Source organism: Haliotis rubra, unplaced genomic scaffold (genome assembly GCF_003918875.1).
Source record: "Haliotis rubra isolate DU_JTF1 unplaced genomic scaffold, ASM391887v1 Scf284, whole genome shotgun sequence".
Lineage (NCBI taxonomy): Eukaryota > Metazoa > Mollusca > Gastropoda > Lepetellida > Haliotidae > Haliotis > Haliotis rubra.
Genome location: NW_025766936.1, coordinates 154,869 through 180,184, shown reverse-complemented (window position 1 = coordinate 180,184; position 25,316 = coordinate 154,869). Strand labels below are relative to the sequence as shown.

Here is a 25,316-nt window from a genome sequence, read left to right as displayed (position 1 = left end):
AATCACCATATCCCGCCGATTACACTTTCAGTATCATAATGTATTCGGATATTTTTTCATGAAACTAACTTAATTATCTACATTTAGTCTTGTTCAATATTATATCATACGTGGGTTTAGGGTGTACGTGTTTGATTCTTTGAAAGTGTTTGTTTGACTAATATTTACAGAAGAAATTTACACATTTAGTGTAGTAAAACATATATAAACCTTACAAGTGTTAAAAGATGAAACGTAGGCATCATGTTCTTGTACAACATGTATTTTAGTTCCTATGAAGTGGTTAGAGCGTCCGCCCGGACAGCGGAAGGTCGCGGGTTCGATCCCCGACCGCGTCATACCAAAAGACGTTAAATATGGTACTTGTTGGTCCCTGCCTGGCGCTCGGCATTAATGGGTACAACAAGGACTGGTCGGCTCGGAGTCAGTATAATGTGTCTGAGTGGGGTATTCACGCTTCACTGCGGCATGGTATCTCAGTGGGCTAGCACTATAAAACCAGATTAAGTCTGGGCGGTGTCCTCCCATTTGTGAGAACTCCCAGTTGTGAGACACATTAATTAATGGTTCAGTGCACACAGGTGGTGCTTCCCCGTCCCTACGATGAAAGTGGGAACAGCCCTGTTGCTGAAGAGTACCCGCAGGAGGCATAGCTCATTAATGAGTTAATTAACACAGAAGACATTGTTCGTTGAAGAGCATTTATTGTTTTCAATAAATACTGGAATACTGAAAAAGATTATCCTGAACTGGTGATATATTCTACTTGTTGAAGGCCTGCCATAATGGTGATCGGAAAGAGTAGTCAAAGGTTAATAAATACATTTGGATTAATTATTGTTACAACAGTTATTGCTAGATTTTTCAAACACGTAAATCTGAGTAGGTAAATTAATTTCTCTTTCAAATGATCACGAAGTTACCTACACAAAGTGTTTATTTTTTAAAGCCATTTATCTAAGTAGGTTAATTACTTTATCTTTTGAGTTTCATTAAGTTACCTCCACAAGATTCAGTTAAATAGCTAATCCATAATTAGCTGGGGTTAATCCATTCTATCAGATAGGGGAGTAAGGTGTGTTTTCTTTGCTAAGTACCTACTCCACTGTCTCACAACTGGGAGTCTCACAACTGGGAGTTCTCACAAATGGGAGTAGACCGTCTGGGCTAGTACAAGCAGCCGCACATACACATACACCCGCATGCACGTAGTCATATTAGCGAAATATTCTCAAGCACGACGTTAAATTTCAATTTCACCTCACCTAACCGGCGGTCCTTAGGTGTGTCAACTTCACGTCACGTTAACAACCTGTTTAAAGTTAACAGAGTTATGAACAACAAGATAACCCTCTGTTATTAGTTAACGGTCGGTTAAATGTACTTAACGGCTGGTTAAAAAGATAACCGAGTTTTGAACAACCGGGCCCAGAAATGTTGAATTCACTGTACACTGCGGGATATTAACAAAACAGCCTCTGCTCAATCGGAACTTCCGACTCTCGGAGAAGACCGAACTTTTCCGATTGTTTTTCGGATTGTCACGTTGCAGTACGTAAACATGTAAACATAATAGTTCCGACTGTCTGGCAAGAATAGACGGATCACATACAACAGGTAAGTCGGGAGGCAGTTGACGTACGTGATATGAGCAGCATATATCGTTAAGCATCACAACAGAACTTATCGAGCTCACTAAAGAGGATTTGTACGATGTGTAAGTTTGAATTGTCCTATTTTCAATCACCATGTTTATCCGACCTCAGAGAAGTACGATCTTAAGAAATTGCCGGGCTACCAGGTCTAGTTACAGTACTTTTCACTGTAAAACGTTTTCGTGCTACCAGATAGGCAAATAATACCAATAGGACTTATACTATTTCTGGGCAATCGGCCTTGTAAACAATCAGTGATGATTGAATCACTGGATTGTCTGGTCCAAACGCGACCATGAACAGATGAACAGGTAGCCGCCGTAGAGGAGGTACACTGCTGAGTGCGACATTAAATAACAATTAACGCTGATTAAACCTGTTGGTCATGGCAGTCACATGAATCTGATAGATGCTCTTTTGATTGTGGAAATTAGCACACTCATATTCTTCATTCAGTCATGCATGCCTCATGTCGTGTTGATAGTTAACAACAGATGCACTCCATGTTGTCACCAGCTGTCACAATGGAAATGTAATCAGTGTCGGTTTGTTTCATATACAGGAACGAAGTAGGTATACAGCAACTCTACAGGAAGTACCAGGCAGGCATTTGGGAATGCTTATCTATCCATAATCTTAATGGCCTTTCTTAAAGTTATTATTTTAAGGGCAGCCAACACTTAGCGAATCTAATGGCAGTGTGGTTTGTTTGTGCACTTTTATATGCAGGTCAGTAAATTGTTGACAACCATTGTGTCAGACTGAAGTCACATAAAGAATCAAATTAATGATTAATGAATGTAAAAACACCATATGTGTGTTTCTCCTACCAGTACCAGATGTGTTTGGATGTGTGTGAGAGGATGTATGTGTTTTGTGGGAGAGGATATGTATACTACATAATGATCTGTCTGTACTAAACAACATACAATTTGTCATTAACCTGTTGACCTAATTGATGAGCATCCTATTGTTGTAACTGTTGGGTAAACTAGCCACACCTGAGTTTAAGATGACACGACTGAAACACAAGTCCAGTGTCCTTAGCACACCTTTTTTCACATTTTGAACCCTGGTGTTCATACAGCTTTGCATATGGGTGATTGCATCGCTGTAGACTTGTAGTCCGTACATTTGAATTGGTTGTGCTCAGAATTAATGCAGGATCTTAAGATGAGCTTTGCAAAATTGCAAAAAGTAGGTCATTAAGCTGTGAATTCATTACAGAATGAATATCCAGTTCAAACTATAGCGTTATGCCATTGTTGTCAAGTAAGCTGATGTAAATTTGACCTATTTCAGCAATATGTATCAGTGGCTCATCAAAACAACTGAAGTTTAAAAAACGTGATAAAAGTTTCATGGGAAACACTTTTGAATTTCCTGAAAATGTTTGCAACTGAAATACATGCTGAAATGGATGCAATAATTCTGAAAAAATGCTTTCCCTCATATTTTATAAGGAAAATATATCTATCACCTCACTGGATGTGATGTGTGCTCTGAATAATTATGTGTTTCAGAGGTAAATTTTTTTGTGAATTGTTATAAACCTTTGTGAAAGTGCTGACTGACAACTATACACAGCAACCACCCAGGGAGTGGCCTACCTCTCCCCATCCCTGTTGACCAATGTGAGTGTGTATATGACCTGTCAGTCACTGTTCCATGTTTGTGTTACAGGTAGTGGCACCATGTCCAGGACAAGTCTGCGGAATCGGATGTGGGCATACTGTGCAGCATCATTTGGCTTCACACTGCTGTCTTCCACATTCTCCTTCTATTACGTGAAAGTGTTTCTCAACCTCTACCACATAGACGAGAAATGGTTTCATCTTGCACAGATCCTCTACCTAGTGTGGAATGCTGTAAATGACCCACTGTTTGCGTATTGCCAGGATACCAGTGCGTCTTGGATGCCAACCACTCGTCGAGAGCTCATACTATACACCGGGCCTCTGTTTGGTGTGGCGTACTTGTCGGCGTGGTTCCCGTGGGCAGATTCCAGTTGGGTGACAGGCCTTCACCTCATTGTGGCCTTATGCCTGTACGACACCATGTTCACCTTCATAGGGCTGGCACTGTGCTGTCTGTTCACGGAGATTGCTGTCACGGAAAGTGAACGTATTCGCCTCACGCAGATGTCACAGATAGTTGGGTTCATTAGTTCCTTCTCCGTGACACTTTGTGAGTTTTCATCGAACAGTTTGAAGGATTTCTCCAAGTTCCAGGCTACAACAGTCCTCCTTGCTGTTTTGAGTGCTGTTTTTATGGTGTATGCTGGGAAACACGCTCACACTTACTATGACGTGCGGAAGATGGCGGCGACGAATGAAGAGGAGAAAGAGGAGGGTTGCACACAGTCTACAGACAGGACTTCGTACTGGAGACTCACATGGCAAATACTTTCAGACAGGAACTTCCTCTCATTTGTTATCACAAACTTTTTGCAAGACTTTCATCGAACTTTCATAATGAGCTTTACTGTGATAATTTGTGACCAGCTCATCAGCGAGGATGATGTTCATCCATACGTCAGGAGTGTTTTCTATGGCAGCATATCCGCAATACACTCAGTAAGTAGGTTTGTTTACCTCTGGAAAACATCAACAATTGTGTCAACATCTTGAAAACGGGAAAATAGCTTGAAAAATTTCCACTTGTCCAACACTTAGGGATAATTTGACTCCGACATCAGACAGTACTGATTTATTCATGCATATCTGCTGATTTACTTTTTGTCTGTCTGTTTGTTAATAAGTAATACTTTCTTGGGGTACAAGCATAAAGCTGCGAGTCTCACCCATTTGGAAACACAGAGCTACCTGCACTTAGACACAGATCATCTTGATACACTGTAGAAAATGGGAAGTGTACTGATTGAACTATGAATCTTTTGATCATTTTTGTTTGCGTTGCTTGTTAGTAAAGAATTATAAATCCCACATTTATCCTACACATGCTACATTGTAATTAGTTGCCGGTTACAGCCAGCATCCCTCTTGTATCGTGTACATCTCAATGAGGTATCATGTAATCTTGGACCTCCGATCTAGATATGTCAGATCCAAGAATCCAACTTCTTTTCAGGATGTGAGGTAACTGAAGCTGGAACTGGTGGTAAAAATTTATTATGTTTCTGATCATGGTGGATGCATGTAAATTTGACCGTGTAAATCATTAATTATTAAAACTTGTAGATTGCTTGTACATTTATGATTGACCACTCATCCTGGTAAGAAAGTGATTTTCTTCAATCTGACATATTAATCCCAGTTAACATGGTTAATAATGTACTATAGAATTTTGAGCATGCAATGATATAACACCAGTAACTTGTATGGTAATCAAGGAAACACATGATCACCATGAGACCCCCATGTTCTCGCTGTAGACCCTCCATGATTGTAACCGAGCACACCCTCGGTCCCAGGTAAGTGCCTTCGAATATGGTGGCAGTGCAGTATGACAGATATCTCGTGATCTGTTTTCAGTTAATCGTCATATTTGGTGCCCCACTGGTGGACAAGCTGGGTTACTTCAGTGTCATTCGTGGAAACTTTGTTTGGAAAATATTATCTGGACTGACCATGCTGTTCCTTGGTCAGGGCCACCCCTGGCTGCTGATCCTGTTTCTTCTTGCTGACAGGTCAGTCTTGATCTTGATCTCACACTTTCATCTTGCTCTTCCATCATGTTCTCACTTGCATCTATGTCAAACCTGCATCTTTCCCTGCTGGAATCCAGTCAGAACTTCCTCCGTGGTGTAGTGGTTAGAGCGTCCGCCCGGACAGCGGAAGGTCACGGGTTCGATCCCCGACCGCGTCATACCAAAAGACGTTAAAATATATGGTACTTGTTGGTCCCTGCCTGGCGCTTGGCATTAATGGGTACAACAAGGACTAGTCGGCTCGGAGTCAGTATAATGTGTCTGAGTGGGGTATTCATGCTTCACTGCGGCATGGTATCTCAGTGGGCTAGCACTATAAAACCAGCTTAAGTCTGGGCTAGTACAAGCAGCCGCACATACACATACACACGCATGCACATCGTCATATGAGCGAAATATTCTCAAGCACGACGTAAAACCAAATTTCAACTCACCTCACCCAGTCAGAACTTGGTAAATTGATGACATCCAAGTCAGGTGGAGAAAGGCTTTGAACCGCTCTTCTGTTTCTCTGGTTTAGGCACGGGTATATCCAGCCTTCTAGATACTCTCCAATCTCAAGACTCTTAAAAATCAAGCCAGCCATGTTTGTAAACAATCAGGGTCAGACAACTCTAAATTGTACATGTAACCATCAACAGCCATTGACATCTTACAAGTTTTCCAGTACCAAATTACAACTGTCAGACACAGCATCAATCAGGCTTATGAATAATGAAATGAGAGTGTAATCACTGCAAGGTGGACACTGGTCATATATCCCAGAAAGGTTAGGTGTGTTTTTGTCCAAGGTGGACACTGGTCATATATCCCAGAAAGGTTAGGTGTGTTTTTGTCCAAGGTGGACACTGGTCATATATCCCAGAAAGGTTAGGTGTGTTTTTGTCCAAGGTGGACACTGGTCATATATCCCAGAAAGGTTAGGTGTGTTTTGTCCAAGGTGGACACTGGTCATATATCCCAGAAAGGTTAGGTGTGTTTTTTTTGGGTCCCAAGGTGTTTTGACACTGGTCATATATCCCAGAAAGGTTAGGTGTGTTTTTGTCCAAGGTGGACACTGGTCATATATCCCAGAAAGGTTAGGTGTGTTTTTGTCCAAGGTGGACACTGGTCATATATCCCAGAAAGGTTAGGTGTGTTTTTGTCCAAGGTGGACACTGGTCATATATCCCAGAAAGGGTAGGTGTGTTTTTGTCCAAGGTGGACACTGGTCATATATCCCAGAAAGGTTAGGTGTGTTTTTGGTCAAGGTGGACACTGGTCATATATACCAGAAAGGTTAGGTGTGTTTTTGTCCAAGGTGGACACTGGTCATATATCCCAGAAAGGTTAGGTGTGTTTTTGGTCAAGGTGGACACTGGTCATATATCCTAGAAAGGGTAGGTGTGTTTTTGTCCAAGGTGGACGTACAGTAGTGTGAAACCCTTATATCTACTTCAGTATCATCAGTGTTTGCAACCTATTATACAGGTCCCGAGGAACTTGGCGTATACCTCGTGTTGAAGAGATTCAGGGAGACTCCAGATGGCTAAAATACCACATGAAAAACCCTCATATACCCAGTGACTCAGTTGATTGCACTAAACATAACATCAGCTCCTGTTATTATTAGTTTTATAACTGTACCAAATGAATGTATGCTTATTTTGAGAGTTTAGTTAGTGTGTTTAGATACAGTGCTATAGAAATAATCTTCTACATGACAAACAATCTCCTTATTTCACCATCTGTAGACAGTGTGAGTTGAGTATTTTACATGTCAGTTTTTTTCCTCACTACTCATCGATAGTGAGGCTGTGTCACCCTTCTCTGACACTGCTGCCTCCGTAATTCTGTTATATGAGGCGATGCTAAAGTGTGACTTTGTTGCTTGTCATGGGCTCATTGATATGTATTCCATCTGTCTGACTGCACATCGCTGCTGTAGGTCGATGTCACATGTGGTAAAATGTGATATCATGATGGAACAGCTGCCAGCACGTTGAGCAGACGTGGCTGAAAAATGAACTGTATGTTCAGAATTTCATTGTATTCATTCGACAGAATGCGCAACGTATGTGGATTATATATATATAACAACAGTAATATTATCTAAACTATACAGAAAAAATGACTGTTTCACTAATGGCATGTCATATTGATATGCCTGATGTTATAAATTATTCAGGATACATTTGAGAAGGTGACAATACTAGACACAACACGATGGTGTCAGGGGCCGAGCAGAGACAGAACCAGCATGCTTCCTACATCAACAAGGTTCCTTACTGTTGTGGATGTTCCCAGGGCTGGTAGACTCGGGCATTGTTCCCAGGGCTGGTATACTTGGGCATTGTTCCCAGGGCTGGTATACTTGGGCATTGTTCCCAGGGCTGGTAGAGCATTGTTCCCAGGGCTGGTAGACTCGGGCATTGTTCCCAGGGCTGGTAGACTCTGGGCATTGTTCCCAGGGCTGGTAGACTCGGGCATTGTTCCCAGGGCTGGTAGACTTGGGCATTGTTCCCAGGGCTGGTGTTCCCAGGGCTGGTAGACTTGGGCATTGTTCCCAGGGCTGGTAGACTTGGGCATTGTTCTCAGGGGGCATTGTTCCCAGGGCTGGTAGACTTGGGCATTGTTCCCAGGGCTGGTAGACTTGGGCATTGTTCCCAGGGCTGGTAGACTTGGGCATTGTTCCCAGGGCTGGTAGACTGGGCATTGTTCCCAGGGCTGGTAGACTCGGGCATTGTTCCCAGGGCTGGTAGACTCGGGCATTGTTCCCAGGGCTCCCAGGGCTGGTAGACATTGGGCATTGTTCCCAGGGCTGGTAGACTTGGGCATTGTTCCCAGGGCTGGTAGACTCAGGGGGCATTGTTCCCAGGGCTGGTAGACTTGGGCATTGTTCCCAGGGCTGGTAGACTTGGGCATTGTTCCCAGGGCTGGTAGACTTGGGCATTGTTCCCAGGGCTGGTAGACTTGGGCATTGTTCCCAGGGCTGGTAGACTTGGGCATTGTTCCCAGGGCTGGTAGACTCTGGGCATTGTTCCCAGGGCTGGTAGACTCGGGCATTGTTCCCAGGGCTGGTAGACTTGGGCATTGTTCCCAGGGCTGGTAGACTCCGGGCATTGTTCCCAGGGCATTGTTCCCAGGGCTGGTAGACTAGACATTGTTCCCAGGGCATTGTTCCCAGGGCTGGTAGACTTGGGTGTTCCCAGGGCTGGTAGACTTGGGCATTGTTCCCAGGGCTGGTAGACAGGGCTGGTAGGGCATTGTTCCCAGGGCTGGTAGACTTGGGCATTGTTCCCAGGGCTGGTAGACTCGGGCATTGTTCCCAGGGCTGGTAGACTTCGGGCATTGTTCCCAGGGCACTTGGGCATTGTTCCCAGGGCTGGTAGACTCGGGCATTGTTCCCAGGGCTGGGACCCGGACTCGGGCATTGTTCCCAGGGCTGGTAGACTGGTAGGGCATTGTTCCCAGGGCTGGTAGACTCAGGCACTTGGGCATTGTTCCCAGGGCATTGTTCCCAGGGCTGGTAGACTTGGGCATTGTTCCCAGGGCTGGTAGACTCAGGCATTGTTCCCAGGGCTGGTAGACTGACTTGGGCATTGTTCCCAGGGCTGGTAGAGACTCAGGCATTGTTCCCCAGGGCTGGTAGACTCGGGCATTGTTCCCAGGGCTGGTAGACTTCTGGGCATTGTTCCCAGGGCTGGTAGACTCGGGGCATTGTTCCCAGGGCTGGTAGACTAGACTGGGCATTGTTCCCAGGGCTGGTAGACTTGGGCATGGCTTAAGCATTGTTCCCAGGGCTGGTAGACTTGGGCATTGTTAAGGTTGTTCCATTGTTCCCAGGGCTGGTGCATGTAGACTTGGGCAGGTTGTTCCCCGGCCAGGGCTGGTAGACACGCAGCATGTTAAGGTTGTTCCCCCGGGCTGGTAGGGCATTGTTCCCAGGGCTGGTAGAGCATGTTAAGGTTGTTCCAGGGCTGGTAGACACTAAAGGCATTGTTCCCGGGGCTGGTTGTTCCCAAGGCTGGTAGACTCCGGCATTGTTCCCTGGTTAAGCATTGTTCCCAGGGCTGGTAGTGAGCATGTTAAGGTTGTTCCCCGGGCTGGTAGACACGAGCATGTTCCCAAGGTTGTTCCCAGGGCTGGTAGACACGAGCATGTTAAGGTTGTTCCCCCAGGGCTGGTAGACGTTAAGGCATTGTTCCCAGGGCTGGGCTGAGCATGTTAAGGTTGCTTCCCTGGGCTGGTAGACACATGAGCATGTTAAGGTTGTTCCCAGGGCTGGTAGACACGCAGCATGTTAAGGTTGTTCTGGTAGACTTCGGGCATTGTTCCCAGGGCTGGTAGGCATTGTTCCCAGGGCTGGTAGACGAGCATGTTAAGGTTGTTCCCAGGGCTGGTAGACACTGTTAAGCATGTTAAGAGTGTTGTTTCCAGGGCTGGTAGACACCAGCATGTTAAGGTTGTTGTTCTCGGGCTGGTAGACACTGGCATGTTAAGGTTGTTTCTCGGGCTGGTTCCCAGGGCTGGAGACATGGGCATTGTTCCCAGGGCTGGTAGACACGAGCATGTTAAGGTTGTTCCCCGGGCTGGTAGACACAGCATGTTAAAGTTGTTTCCCGGGCTGGTAGACACGCCAGCATGTTAAGGTTGTTGTTGGAGCCAGGCATTGTTCCAGGGCTGGTAGACACGGGCATGTTAAGGTTGTTCCCAGGGCTGGTAGACACTGGCATGTTCCGGGCTGGTTGTTTCCCAGGGCTGGTAGACACTGGCATGTTAAGGTTGTTCTCCAGGGCTGGTAGACACGTAGGGCATGTTAAGGTTGTTCCCAGGGCTGGTAGACACGAGCATGTTAAGGTTGTTCTCCGGGCTGGTAGACACCCAGCATGTTAAGGTTGACCCCAGGGCTGGTAGGGCTGGCATGTTAAGGTTGTTCCCAGGGCTGGTAGACAGGCTGGTTGTTCGGGCTGGCAGACACTGGCATGTTAAGGTTGTTCCCAGGGCTGGTAGACACTGGCATGTTAAGGTTGTTTCCAGGGCTGGTAGGGCTGGTAGACACGAGCATGTTAAGGTTGTTCTCCGGGCTGGTAGACAGGTTGAGCATGTTAAGGTTGTTCCCCGGGCTGGTAGACACGTAGCATGTTAAGGTTGTTCCCGGGCTGGTAGACACGAGCATGTTAAGGTTGTTCCCCGGGCTGGTAGACACTGGCATGTTAAGGTTGTTCTCCCGGGCTGGTAGACACGCAGCATGTTAAGGTTGTTCCCGGGCTGGTAGACACGAAAGCATGTTAAGGTTGTTCTCCGGGCTGGTAGACACGAGCATGTTAAGGTTGTTCCCGGGCTTAAGGCATGTTAAGGTTGTTCCAGGGCTGGTAGACACGGCATGTTAAGGTTGTTCCCAGGGCTGGTAGACCACGAGCATGTTAAGGTTGTTCCCGGGCTGGTAGACACGAGCATGTTAAGGTTGTTCCCAGGGCTGGTAGACATGTTAAAAGCATGTTAAGGTTGTTCCGGCATGGGCTGGTAGACACGGCATGTTAAGGTTGTTCCCCGGGCTGGTAGACACGCAGCATGTTAAGGTTGTTCCCAGGGCTGGTAGACACGCAGCATGTTAAGGTTGTTCCCGGGCTGGTAGACACGAAAGCATGTTAAGGTTGTTTCAGGGCTGGCTGGTAGACACGAAAGCATGTTAAGGTTGTTCCCGGGCTGGTAGACACGCAGCATGTTAAGGTTGTTCTCCAGGGCTGGTAGACACGAGCATGTTAAGGTTGTTCCCGGGCTGGTAGACACGAAGCAGCATGTTAAGGTTGTTCTCAGGGGGCTGGTAGACACGAGCATGTTAAGGTTGTTCCCGGGCTGGTAGACACGAGCATGTTAAGGTTGTTCCCGGGCTGGTAGACACGAGCATGCATGTTAAGGTTGTTCTCCGGGCTGGTAGACACTGGTAGGCAGCATGTTAAGGTTGTTCCCTGGGCTGGTAGACACGAGCATGTTAAGGTTGTTCTCCGGGCTGGTAGACACGTAGCATGTTAAGGTTGTTCTCCGGGCTGGTAGACACGAGCATGTTAAGGTTGTTCTCCGGGCTGGTAGACACGAGCATGTTAAGGTTGTTCCCAGGGCTGGTAGACACGTAGCATGTTAAGGTTGTTCTCCGGCTGGTAGACACGTAGCATGTTAAGGTTGTTCTCCGGGCTGGTAGACACGAGCATGTTAAGGTTGTTCTCGGGCTGGTAGACACGAGCATGTTAAGGTTGTTCCCAGGGCTGGTAGACACGAGCATGTTAAGGTTGCTGGTAGACACGAGCATGTTAAGGTTGTTCCCAGGGCTGGTAGACACGAGCATGTTAAGGTTGTTCCCAGGGCTGGTAGACACGAGCATGTTAAGGTTGTTCTCCAGGGCTGGTAGACACGTAGCATGTTAAGGTTGTTCTCCGGGCTGGTAGACACGTAGCATGTTAAGGTTGTTTCCATGTTGGGCTGGTAGACACGCAGCATGTTAAGGTTGTTAGACCCATGTTAAGGGCTGGTAGACACGCAGCATGTTAAGGTTGTTCCCAGGGCTGGTAGACACGAGCATGTTAAGGTTGTTCCCAGGGCTGGTAGACACGAGCATGTTAAGGTTGTTAGACACAGGGCTCCCAGGGCTGGTAGACACGAGCATGTTAAGGTTGTTCCTAAGGGCTGGTAGACACGCAGCATGTTAAGGTTGTTCCCAGGGCTGGTAGTAGAAAGCATGTTAAGGTTGTTCTCCGGGCTGGTAGACACGAGCATGTTAAGGTTGTTCCCAGGGCTGGTAGACACGAGCATGTTAAGGTTGTTCCCAGGGCTGGTAGACACGAGCATGTTAAGGTTGTTCTGGCCAAGCTTTTGAAACATTTTCATTCATAAATGTTGTAACTTTTCTGTTGCCTCGTCACTTCGAACCATGTGTTTGCAAGATGGTGGGCAGGGCGACCTACTAACCCTTTTGGTCAGTCTAAGTAAACTTAGGCTCAGTATTATTCGCTACACTGCTACACTGAGTCTAACAAAACCTTATAGAAGGTCGCTGCGTCAGCTAACCTTTGAGCGACCTATGACCGTCCAATCAAACGTGAGACGGGCCGAAGGGATTTAACCAATCAGACAACGACTACTTGTTAGGTTTCCTCGCGGACTTACAAAGCGGTTTGGGATTTTCTCTCCCCTGGTCGCTGACACTGATCTATCAACAAACGAAAATCTGCTTATAACACATTATATTTGACCTGCAGTATATACGGCTTATGGGTTTCTAATGACATGGTTACTATTTGCTTATATTTTCGCAAGGTGACATTCTTGAATGTTGACAAAAACGCTTATTTCAGCGACTGTTTACTCATTCGCGTGTAGCACCTCGGAGCCGCATCGTGGTGGAAAATAGCATTCGAATCATTTGAGGTTTTGAGGTAAAGGTTCAAACGGTATGTGCGGATGTTAACTTCTCGCGATTTGGTAAGCTGTGTTCTGATTGGTCAGTCCAAAGGTTAGCTGGCGCCGACCTTCTATAAGGTTTTGTTAGACTCAATTATAGCAGTGTAATGAATAATACTGAGCCTACTTAGACTGCCTTTGGTGCTATGACATATTCTGCTGTTAAATAAGAATGTAATGAATATATTTATTTTAAACTAAAACTCATTTGGACTTTGTATGTACTTGGAATATCCATGAATGCAGACTTGTTCTCGTCACTATATGGCTAAAATAATGCCAGTGTGACATAAAGCCCAACTGAACTCAACTCAACTGTGGAAGGCGTCTCACGCTTTAGATTAGGGATTCTTGGCTGCGGTATTATTATAAGTACATCTCATTACATATATATGTAATTATTTGTGACAAGTCATCGCCATCAAGCTGGTGCTTTTGTTGTTGATTCGATGTCAGGCTACATCTGTCACCCTCGCCACTTCAAACTATGTGTTTGCAAGAATAGCAGGTGGGACAGCCTACTTTCCCTTTTCTATGTCCGTTTTAAGAAAGGCTTCTACTTTAAATTAGGGATTGTTGTCGCGGTGTATTATAATTACATCGCATTACATGTAGTATATATATAAATTTTTAAACTTATCCTATCTCACGGTATGCACTCCTCTTCTTCTACGACCATGTGGAAACGTGCTGTAGGCTAAGTTGAATCAAATCTTACTGGCCTCCTCCCGCCTAGCCTCCCCCCACTCCAATATCAGCACCTGTCAATCATCTCCATAAGCGTGCAGCTCGGCTCAGATGATCATGTGACTACCTGTGCCTGTCATTCTCTTTCTTGTTGCTACGTCTTGTGGACGTAATGCTTGTCTCTAAGAAAGTTTGATTGTTGTTTCAACATGGGTAAATCAAATCGTAATGGTTTTAAGAAGTGCAAAACATTGTGACAATTGTAACAGTAATTTCTCGGTGGCGGTAGATCCACATGCTTTATGTGTAGATTGTTTAGGTCGTTGTGATTGGTCTCAATGTTGGCCTCGACGATGATGCTTTCTCTGAATATCGCCGGTAGCTTGTAGACGCATGTCAGATAGGGATCGTCGCAAAACATCTGAGGGTCCGTCTGCGTCTAAACGTCCTAAGGCAGAACGCCATAAGAAAACTGCAGTTCGACGTTCGAAGTCCCCGTCTCCTAATGAAGATTTCCTAGGGGAGGCGTCTGATTCTTACCTCAGTGAAAATCTGCGTCGACTTTTCCGTCCGCATGCATCCAGCCCTATCACTTTGGAAGACTCCTCACCACCTAGGGTTGTCGTTTTATCTACATCTGCTGTTCAGCCCGTCCGGTGGTAACTATATGCCCCTCAGCTCCCTATGTTCCTTTGGTGGGAGTTTCTCATCGCGGCTTGGTGTGATTCCTAACATTACCTCTCAAGCGACGCTTGCTTGTAGTTCAGCGCTTTCCACTTCGGTGGTTGGTTCTACATTTACTTCCCATTCGGTGCTTGTGTCTCATGTGACACTTGGTTCTGGTACAGTGGATAGTTTCGGTTTGGCTTTCTCATCCTCTGGTAGGGTTGACAAGTTTGCCGATGATTCCCAGTGCAACTTTTTCCACATCTATCCCTTATCCTGTACCATTTGGTTACGGACCACCACTTTATCCTAGTTAGTCGTTTACCTCCTCAAGCACCGCTTTTACATGGGGACAGGTACCTGGTTGCAGAGAGCCACTTGGTCCTGATTCCACGCTTTCATTTATAGTGCCACTTGTTTCCAGTTCAGCTCTTGTTTGCCCCTGTTTGGCTTACTCACAGTGCTCCTGTTTCAGTGCTTAGTGTATCCAGTTGAAACTTCCCTCATAGAGCACTGGCTTCAGTGCTTCCCTCACAGTGCATTCAGTTCGGCACTTGCTCAGAGTTCAGTGCTTACTTCCAATGTGTCTGGTTGGTGCTTGGTACACTCAGCTTACCTCTTGCTTTCAATACGCCGCGCTACCTGTTTGGCGCTTGTTTCTTCTGCTACATTGATTCCCGGTGCCCCCGCTTATTCCAGTGTGATGCTTAGTACACCTTGTGTTTCCTATCGTCTTCAGTGGTGGGAGCGCCACATTCCATAAGTACTACTGTTTCTTCCTGTGAAACTGTCACAGCGGGTTTGGTTTACCACCTAGAGCGGGCGCGAGTGTGAAGGACCCTACGCCTTCATCGCTTCATCACGGGAACTTATATCAGTCAGCTGGTTGTTCGTCTTCTCTTAGTGGAGCCTCATCATCCCTCGTTATCTGCTCCTGTTTCGTCTTTTACCTCCTCCAACGGGCCTGTGGCGAGACCTATTTTACGGGTTTCCTGGAATCCGGGGTCAACCTGTTGATTGTGACACTAATGTGCAAGCGGTAGCCTCTCGGCTTTACGCATCAGACTCTAGCATCTTCCTCTGCTATTCAGTCTTCTGGCCCTCACGTCCGGCTCCAGTTTAACATTTGGAGGAAGTTCATCGCTCGGGCTACGCCATCTCCCTCTTCAGATGGTACGCCGCCTTCGGATGTTAGCGTTGATGCTGTTGACACACACCTCAATTGTTAGTTTGGATCGCCTGATAGCCTCCGACTACAGCCTAGTAGTTAGCCGTCAGATTTGTTATCCAGCCTCTATTACCTTTCCGCCCTTGCCCTTTGCATCACTTAATTGGCAGCGTCTCTAGATGAGGCGTTTGGTAACCTGAGGAAGGTTAAGGATGGGTTCGCAGCTCCCCGCTTCAATTTAGCATCTGCTCATGTTCATGGTTTCTCTACGCTGATCGTCTCCCCTCCGGTGGATGATGATATTACGTTGTTGGGAACCAAACAGAAAGCCTACTCGCCGTTCCTGGTCGAGGATCGTGAGCTCTTGCATTTGGATAGTGTCATAAGGAAGATTATGGCGCCACTCAACATGGTGTTGACGACAACTGAGGCGGAGGCTATGTCGAGTTGCACATGCTACGTCCCATCAACAAGCATATATTCGGGCTGCAATGGTCTTATTACAAGAACAATTTCAGACCATTTTGGATCAGTTGGCCCACTTCTTTTCAGATGCGCCACAGCTATGCGCCGCAGGGGGCCTCTGCACTTATCCTCATGGGAGGAACTAATCCCTACGCGCCATCTTCAATTCATTGGAGCAGTGTTGACACAGAGGTCAACAAACTGTTTGTCCCGAGGGATTGTTTCTGCAAGATACAGCGCTTGGTGTCCCTTTGCATTGGCACAACCCAGGACGCTTGCGTCCGTCAATGGCAGGAGCTCCTGGGCCTCTTGACGATCAGCTCAGGCACTGACCTCAGTGGTCAACTCGCGACTTCGACCCTTGCAGCTCTTTCTAGCTCTTTACATCAGAGTGGGTGATCCGGTTGCCTTGAACGCTTCTACCTCGAGCTCCATCCCCATCTCCTGTGGTGGATGGAAGAGTTGAACGTTTGCGGCAGAGTTTGCTTAGGGCCGTTTGTTCCGTCTCACCACCTGTATGTGGACACGTCTCAACACGGGTGAGGAGCTCATCTTCTCAATCAGCAAGTGGCAGGGCAGTGGTCTCTCGCAGATCACGCCTGTCACATCAATGTTCTGGAGTTCAGGGCAGTGATTATTTCAATCATCCACTGGCAAGATGTCCTACGAGCAACTTCCCTCATGGTCCGATGGGAAAACGCAGCAGTGGTATGGCATATCAACAGGATGGGATCAACGGGGTCTACTCAGCTCCTGCAATGGACTCAACAGTTCTTCGACCTGGTGGACTCTCTCAACATCTCTGTGCGAGCCAACCAAATTCCGGGGTTGAAGAATGTCATCGCGGATTCCCTGTCCCGTCCGAGTCGTCCCTCTCCAATGGAATAGAAATGACATCCTTAGGTGTTTCAGACCTTCTGCCTTCCGTTGACGATACCGACAGTGGATCTATTTGCCACTAGGTTCAACCATCAGCTGCCTGTTTGTGTCACCGATTCCGGACCCTCTGGCTTGGAATCACGATGCTCTTGCCATTCCGTGGGACGACCTGAACACTTACGCGTTTCCGCCAGTGGCCCTTCTTCCTCGCATACCAGTGAAACTGCGCGCAACTCAGCGGATGGCACTACTTTTGGTTGCGCCCTACTGGCCGGCCAGAAGTTGGTTCGTAAATCTTCAAGAACTAGCCGAACCAAATCCCATACCATTTCCCGATCGGCTTGATCTACTGGTTCATCCCCACTACGACCAGCTACATTGGTCCCCGTTTGCTCCATCTTTCACGCTTGGCGCATTTACATCGGTCGCTAACAGCCAAGGGCTATTCAAAGCATGTTGCTACTGCCATCACTACAGCGCATCGCACCTCCACTAGGTCACTCTACGATGACAAGTGGAAGAATTTTGAAGCATATTGCAGGAAGAAGGGCATAACATCTCCCACTACGGCATCCCCGCAGATGGTAGCAGAGTACCTTCAGCATCTTCGAACCTCGAGAAAACTCAAAGGTTCTACGCTATCTACATACCTGGCTGCCCTTAACACGGTTAGCTGGAATATTGCTGAGTGCGGCGTAAAACTAAACTCACTCACTCAATTAACACGGTTGTTGCGTCGGCCTCAGATGTGAAGGTGTCCACTGTCCCTGAGCTCCAGTCTCTCCTCAGGTCTTCCTCAGGACCAATCCCTGAAGTTCCGGCCTCCAGCTTGGGATCTTTCCGTTGTGCTTGCTCATCTCACATCAGCTGATTATGAACCTCTGGAGGAGAAAGATTTTGAACATGTCTCCTTTAAGACCTTCTTTCTCCTGGCCTTCGCCACTGCTGCCCGTATTTCGGAGTTGCATGCTCTTGATGTCTCTCGGGTACGATTTGAGAGGTTTAGACATGCTAGAGTTTTCCTTGGTTTGCGGTGGGATTTTCTTGCTAAGAATCAGTTACCAGGACAGCCGGATCACACGTTCACATTTCCGCCGTTGTCCACTATCTTGGGCCCAGATGAAATAGAAGATCTTTTCGAGCATTACAGATTTATCTAGCTGCCTCGCGCGAGGATCGCCGCGAGACCGCGAAGAGATTGTTCATTCCATTATCTACTGTCTCCGCCTTGTAAGTCTCAAGCAAGACTACCTTGGCGCTTTTGGATGAGAACCACGATCCTGCGTGCTTATGCCTTTGCTGACCTGCCTCCACCATCGACGGCGAAGCCTCATGAGACTCAGGCTCTGACTTCCACCATGGCGCTTCACAGGAATTGTTCCCTCCAGTCCATCATGGAGGGATGTTTTTGGAAATCAGATACTGTGTTCACCTCACACTACCTGCGGGATCTCTCGGTTACAGGCGTGGAAGGTCTACATCAATTCGCCCCTGGTCCTGGCGCAGCAATTGTCATTATCCCCGCGTTCACAGATAAAGCAATCCTTCTTTGGTCGGGTTTGCTTTGTACATAATAAAAGATATCGATGTTATCCATGTCTTGGTACTTTTTTTCATTTGGGCTTAGATCATTCTCACCTGGGGAAGTAGGGTGTGTTTGCACTGTCATAAATATGACTGGATAGACTGTGAGGCAAGACTTGTGCTACATGCAGAGATGGTCGACATTCCGCTTACTGACCTCTACTCTTTGAGCAATTACGTCAGTGAAGTGTTGATTTCCGATTACCTACATGGTTTTCAAAGCGTTCCGCTCCTAAGTCCATTCTCACCTTTGGTAAGTTAGGGGGATTAGTACTGAACGTTAAACTAGTTGAGCAACTGGGCTATTCCCTCTTTCACCGCCTTCCAGCGTGTGTCTGTGGGGGTTAGTTTCGAAGCAGGGACTGGCCAGATTACGATCTTAGACTTTAATGCACTGCGGTCACCTGATAAATTGTGGGCGGGGGGGCCTACTTGCCAAACTGCGTCTTTTTGCTTGTCAAAAGTTGCGGCTGAAAACCACATTAATTCGGGAGCGCCCACTCCCTAGAGTTTTTGTGCTGTGTAAGCTAAGGGGTTACCTGAAGAAACCCATCACAAGTTTGGAGTTTGCATATCGGGAGTTGGTGCTTTCTCCTGGGGTTATGCGTCTTCACGGTTGTAAGTATTGACAGGGTAATCTACAGCCCTCCTACCAACCGTGGGATTATGCATTCCGTGAGATAGGATAAGTTTAAAAATTTGAAAATTTTACTATAAATTGTATATTTATATACTTATCCTATCTCACGCGATGGATACCCACCCGACCTGCCCCACATCACAGATTACTGGAAGCTCCAAGACGAGAATGACAGGCACAGGTAGTCACATGATCATCTGAGCGAACTGCACGCTTATGAAGATGATTGACAGGTGTTGATATCGAGGTGGGGGCAGAGGTCAGGGCGGGTCAGAGGCCAGTAAGATTTGATTCAACTAAGCCTACAGCACGTTTCCACACATGGTCATAGAAGTAGAAGAGAGGTGCATACCGTGAAATAGGATAAGTATATAAATATACAATTTATAGTAAAATTCAATTATTTGTGACACGCCATCGCATCTAGGATCGCTTTACGATACTACTTGGGGAATATCGTTCTTCATCATTTTGTTCACATTGTGTTGATATTTGTGTATTTATGTTTGCCAAATTCTCCACATCAAGCTACGTGTTTGACAAGATGGCGAGCGACATACTACATTCTTCTACATGTTTACATGTCAATGTGGTGGGGTTGCTGTAATGTTTTGCTCTGCATTACATTTTGTAATGAGCACCCTTGCGTTAATTTTTTCCTGTTACGTTCTGTAGTGTTATGTGATAGGTATAAACATTACATAAGTATACACACAACAAGGCTCATGGCGACCAAGCTTATGTTTTCTACCTGGGATTTACGCCTCATGTGCGTTCATGCAGACATGCAGATTTCATGTTTTTCACTAATCTGCTTCAGGCGTGTTGAACACTCTTATGAAACTGGGGCGATGGGGTAGCCTTGTGGTTAAGGCGTTCGCCTGTCATGCCGAAGACCAGGGTTTGATTCCCCACATGGGCACAATGTGTGAATCCCATTTCTGGTGTCACCTGCCGTGATATTTCTGGAATATTGCTTAAAGCGACATTAAACCAAACTCACTCTCTCTTTCTTGGGGGTGGTGCGAGTTTGAGGATGAGACCCATACAGCATACACTCTTGGGAGTCTGTCTTATGTTTATAAGTACCCCAAGGAGGACCTCTTCTGAAAAAGAATAGAACCAAACTGCAGAGGTTTCTGATTTTTTAAGAGAATCCTCCTTGTTGTAGGGCCACCCACCTCTCCACATTCTGTCTGATAACGGTCAGTATGGAAAGTGAGTTGCGAGGTTGAAGGTTAGAGTTACCTTCTCTTGACTGTGGTGTCCCGCGGGGCCCTGCAGGGGTGGTCGAACAAGACAAAACCTGAGTTTTTGTTTTGTAAATATTTCATTCAAAATATAGTAACAACTGTTGTAGGTATTTTTAATGGACATAAAAATGCTTATAAGTACCCCAAGGAGGACTCTCTTCAAAGAATCAGCAAGCTCTGCAGGTTGGTTCGAATTTTATGGACACTCATGCTAATTTCTCTTGACACTGATATTGAAGGAAAATACAATGTAAACACAAATTAAAGTCATAGCACAGCTACAATCATGTAAAGATGTTTACAATCCATCCATCATCTTGTCATTAGTTATTGAGTAATAGTTTACTGTTGAGAAACTTGTATACGTTTAATGTGTCTGTTTCAGACATCCGATGACCTCAATGATCTTTGGGACAAATGCCCTGGTGGTAAAACCAGCACAGTCTCTGTGTCCGATGTTCATTGTGACAGTTCTCAACATGTACGGGTACCAACACTTGAAGAATGGAACACTCACCTCACCTGACACCTCCCAGCTGAAGGAGGTCATGTTCCATCTGGCCTGCTGTCTGCCTGTTGTTATGGGATGCTTGCAGTTGCTGTCTTGGTCCTTCTTCAGCATCCGGCTACGCCATGCACCCAGCCACACTGTGGATGTCACTGCATAAACACAAGGGGGAGACAGGCCGCTCCACTGTCCTCCTTCACCATCCAGGGACAGCACTCACCCAGCCACACTGTGGATGTCACTGCATAAACACAAGGGGGAGACAGGCTGCTCCGCCGTCCTCCTTCACCATCCAGGGACACCTCTCACCCAGCCACACTGTGGATGTCACTGCATAAACACAGGGGAGGCAGGCCGCTCCACATCCAGCACTCACCCAGCCTCACTGTTGGTGTCACTGCATAAACACAAGGGGGAGACAGGCTGCTCCACCGTCCTCCTTCACCATCCAGGGACACCTCTCACCCAGCCACACTGTGGATGTCACTGCATAAACACAAGGGGGAGGCAGGCCGCTCCACTGTCCTCCTTTACCATCCAGGGACAGCACTCACCCAGCCACACTGTGGATGTCACTGCATAAACACAAGGGGGAGACAGGCTGCTCCACCGTCCTCCTTCACCATCCAGGGACACCTCTCACCCAGCCACACTGTGGATGTCACTGCATAAACACAAGGGGGAGGCAGGCCGCTCCACTGTCCTCCTTTACCATCCAGGGACAGCACTCACCCAGCCACACTGTGGATGTCACTGCATAAACACAAGGGGGAGACGGGCCGCTCCACTGTCCTCCTTCACCATCCAGGGACACCACTCACCCAGCCACACTCAGGAATTCATGATAAATATTGATGCAGGTGATGGGCCACTTCTTCGTCTCTCTTCACTGTTGTGCCAGACCACCCCGCTCCAGCCATTACCTCACTCAATATGTCTCCATGTAAAGGGGGAATGGCCACTTCACAGTCCTCCTTCACCATCCAGGGACACCATGCACCCAGCCTCACTCAATATGTCTCCATGTAAAGGGGGAATGGCCACTTCACAGTCCTCCTTCACCATCCAGGGACACCATGCACCCAGCCTCACTCAATATGTCTCCATGTAAAGGGGGAATGGCCACTTCACAGTCCTCCTTCACCATCCAGGGACACCATGCACCCAGCCTCACTCAATATGTCTCCATGTAAAGGGGGAATGGCCACTTCACAGTCCTCCTTCACCATCCAGGGACACCATGCACCCAGCCTCACTCAATATGTCTCCATGTAAAGGGGGAGTGGCCACTTCACAGTCCTTCACTATGATGCAGTGTGAGGTGTGAGAGCTGGATCCCTCACTATCATGCTGCTAACAGTAATCCATGGAGACCAGGATTTGACCAACAGGGACCACTGGACATATGTACTGAGCGGCAAGGGGACACTGCTGGAAAGTAATTAAAGCTTACAGAAGTATTTCAGTTTAGTGTATGCTAAACTCAAAACATTTTGTTACCCTTCAAAGACTAATCAGAATGTCACATCATAAAAATGGGTGATTGGGCTGTTATGTCATTGATGTCATGGTGTCAAGTCCTGGGCATCATATACTATTTAAGTGTCATGTACTTGACATCATTGGGATGTGCCTTGAGCTTCATAGTGTCACGACCTTAGTGGGGATCATGTTTGTCTTTGTTCCCGACCTGTGAAGATCCAGGTTAGAATTGGTCTTCAGAAACACAGGGGTTGAAAAATACCATTGCCCGATGCCCGGGTAGAGTGGAATTCTCCGGTTGGTCAAGCAAATGTCCATGTCCAACTTTACCCTGGTGCAGTAGTGCAGTATTAATGTTTTGATGTGTGTATTTTGATGATGAAATAATACCGGTAATGCAATTGCTACCTATTGATAAAAAATACTTGCAAAAGAAACCAAATTGTTAATTGTGGTCAAGTGAAATTAGTATTTGGTCAAGTGGATTTTGAAAGTTCACTGGACCTGTATCCAGTGGAGTATGGAAAAAAATGTCAACCCATGTAACCCATGCTTGTCATAAGATGCGACAAACAGGATCAGGTGGTCAGGCTCACTGATTTGGTTGACACATGACATCGTGTCCCAATTGTGTTGATTGATGCTCATGATGTTGATCACTGGATTGTCTGGTCTATTTCAGACCGCTGCCATATAGCTGTAATATTGCTGAGTGTTGCATAAAACTAAATTCAGTCAATCTTTGTGCCCCTGTCGTGGGCATGATCGTGTGCTATGTGGCTTGTGCTGGGCATCAGGGCTTCATGTCCTGTGTCTCACCGCCTGGGCAGCCATCATGGTGTCATATCCATGGCATATCATAGTGTCCTTGGTTCGCATCATGGTGTCCTTGGTTCGCATCATGGTGTTGTGTAATGGGTGTTATGTCTGGGACCATTATATCATGTCCAAATTGTCATGTGCAGGGTATTGTTATGTCATGTCCAAGGCAACATTGTGTCATGTCCAAGGCATCATTGTGTCATGTCCAAGGCAACATTGTGTCATGTCCAAGGCATCATTGTGTCATGTCCAAGGCATTGTTGTGTCATGTCCAAGGCACCATTGTGTCTTTGTATTGGAGTGGTGTGGGATGGAGCTGATGTTGTGTTGGAGCGGCGTGGGATGGAGCTGATGTGTTGGAGGGGCGTGGGATGGAGCTGATGTTGTGTTCGAGTGGAGTGGGATGGAACTGATGTTGTGTTCGAGTGGTGTGGGATGGAGCTGATGTTGTGTTGGAGTGGCATAGGATGGAGCTGACGTGTTGGAGGGGCATGGGATTGAGCTGATGTTGTATTGTAGGGGCATGGGATGGAGCTGATGTTGTGTTGGAGGGGTGTGGGATGGAGCTGATGTTGTGTTGGTATTTGCATAGGATGAAACTGATGTGTTGGAGTGGCATAGGATGGAGCTGACGTGTTGGAGAGGCGTGGGATGGAACTGATGTTGTGTTCGAGTGGAGTGGGATGGAGCTGATGTTGTGTTGGAGTGATGTGGGATGGAGCTGATGTTGTGTTGGTATTTGCATAGGATGAAACTGATGTGTTGGAGTGGCATAGGATGGAGGATGCTGGAGCGTGTTGGGAGGCGTGGGATGGAACTGATGTTGTGTTCGAGTGGAGTGGGATGGAGCTGATGTTGTGTTGGAGTGGTGTGGGATGGAGCTGATGTTGTGTTGGTATTTGCATAGGATGAAACTGATGTGTTGGAGTGGCATAGGATGGAGCTGACGTGTTGGAGAGGAGTGGGATGGAACTGATGTTGTGTTCGAGTGGAGTGGGATGGAGCTGATGTTGTGTTGGAGTGGCGTTGAATGGAACTCATGTTGTGTTGGAGTGATGTGGGATGGAGCTGATGTTGTGTTGGAGTGGCATAGGATGAAACTGATGTGTTGGAGTGGCATAGGATGGAGCTGACGTGTTGGAGAGGAGTGGGAGGGAACTGATGTTGTGTTCGAGTGGAGTGGGATGGAGCTGATGTTGTGTTGGAGCGGCGTTGAATGGAACTCATGTTGTGTTGGAGTGATGTGGGATGGAGCTGATGTTGTGTTGGAGGGGCATGGGATGGAGCTGATGTTGTGTTGGGAGGGCTGACGGGTTGGAGGGCGTGGGATGGAGCTGATGATGTTGTGTTGGTTGGGAGCGTGGGATGGAGCTGATGTTGTGTTGGAGCTGATGGAGTTGTGTTGGAGGGCGTGGGATGGAGCTGATGTTGTGTTGGAGGGGCGTGGGATGGAGCTGATGTTGTGTTGGAGGGGCGTGAGATGAAACTGATGTTGTGTTGGAGGGGCGTGGGATGGAGCTGATGTTGTGTTGGAGGGGCATGGGATGGAGCTGATGTTGTGTCATGTCCAAGGCACCATTGTGTCATGTCCAAGGCACCATTGTGTCATTGTATAGGAGTGGCGTGGGATGGAGCTGATGTTGTGTTGGAGCAGCGGCGTGGGATGGAGCTGATGTGTTGGAGGGGCGTGGGATGGAGCTGATGTGTTGGAGGGGCGTGGGATGGAGCTGATGTGTTGGAGGGGCGTGGGATGGAGCTGATGTTGTGTTGCATGTGTTGTGCTGATACACCAGCTGTCAAGGCTGTGGTTGTCCTTGTGTTATGGCATAGTGTTTGTGTTGATATTATGGAACCACGACTACCTTGTTCCAGTGTTGGTGCCATTGTATATACAAGATGCAGTGTATATATGTAGTGCCTTCACAAAGTTTGGATGTATTTATTGTTATTTGTTTTTACCTATTACAAATATTTTTTTATTTTGCTCTCCTGACTGAGAGTCCTGGTATCGTGTATCTATACGGTACTTGTTGTCTGGTTGACTGTTACATTCTCAGCACCTGCTGTCAGCAGCAAGAGAGGTCAAGGAAGTTGAAACATTCCACCATTGCTTCATTGTGGGCTTTCCTTGGACAGATATCTGAATGAGTGGCACAACTTTCTATTTAAAAGTTTTGTTAAAATCATACTATGATTATGATTCTTCTTGATCTTGATTATATTTTCTTTGTTCTCATCTTTGTGATTTTTTTCATTTTAGTTTTATTGCAAGAAAATGTTTTTATGTTAACAAACCACATATTTCATTACACAGCTAAGTAGCATGCCATATTACTCACCTAAGTAGCATGCCATATTACTCACCTGAGTAGCATGACTTGTTACTCACCTAAGTAGCAT

General features: G+C 46.8%; 2 protein-coding genes across 2 annotated transcripts; one reads left to right on the top strand and one right to left on the bottom strand.

Moving 5' to 3' along the window:
- Nucleotides 1-2,288: 2,288 nt before the first annotated feature.
- On the top strand, nt 2,289-20,946 carry LOC124281438. The gene is made up of 11 exons (XM_046717487.1): nt 2,289-2,384; nt 3,339-4,231; nt 5,150-5,304; nt 9,151-9,234; nt 9,745-9,863; nt 9,986-10,113; nt 14,591-14,705; nt 15,454-15,639; nt 16,711-16,908; nt 17,417-17,613; nt 20,476-20,946. Exons 1-11 carry the CDS (start codon nt 2,348-2,350, stop codon nt 20,770-20,772), a joined length of 2,409 nt encoding a protein of 802 aa, XP_046573443.1. The 5' UTR covers nt 2,289-2,347; the 3' UTR covers nt 20,773-20,946.
- A 2,191-nt stretch (nt 20,947-23,137) lies between these two features.
- Nucleotides 23,138-24,642, bottom strand: LOC124281437 (uncharacterized protein C2orf16-like). The gene is made up of 6 exons (XM_046717486.1): nt 24,501-24,642; nt 24,344-24,446; nt 24,144-24,207; nt 23,836-24,021; nt 23,739-23,805; nt 23,138-23,298 (listed from the first exon to the last, which is right to left on the bottom strand). Exons 1-6 carry the CDS (start codon nt 24,523-24,525, stop codon nt 23,138-23,140), a joined length of 606 nt encoding a protein of 201 aa, XP_046573442.1. The 5' UTR covers nt 24,526-24,642.
- Nucleotides 24,643-25,316: the final 674 nt, after the last annotated feature.

Bases quoted from the DNA above. Each gene is read 5' to 3' on its own strand.
- LOC124281437 (XM_046717486.1), bottom strand. From the start codon at position 24,525: ATGACACAATGGTGCCTTGGACATG. The intron at 24,447-24,500 runs ACACAATGGTGC...CATGCCCCTCCA, and splicing joins ACAATGGTGCCTTGGACATG to ACACAACATCAGCTCCATCC. The intron at 23,299-23,738 runs ATCAGTTCCATC...CTCGAACACAAC, and splicing joins CCACTCCACTCGAACACAAC to ATCAGCTCCATCCCACGCCC.
- LOC124281438 (XM_046717487.1), top strand. From the start codon at position 2,348: ATGGCAGTGTGGTTTGTTTGTGCACTTTTATATGCAG. The intron at 4,232-5,149 runs GTAAGTAGGTTT...ATCTGTTTTCAG, and splicing joins GCATATCCGCAATACACTCA to TTAATCGTCATATTTGGTGC. The intron at 17,614-20,475 runs GTACGATTTGAG...GTATACGTTTAA, and splicing joins ATGCTCTTGATGTCTCTCGG to TGTGTCTGTTTCAGACATCC.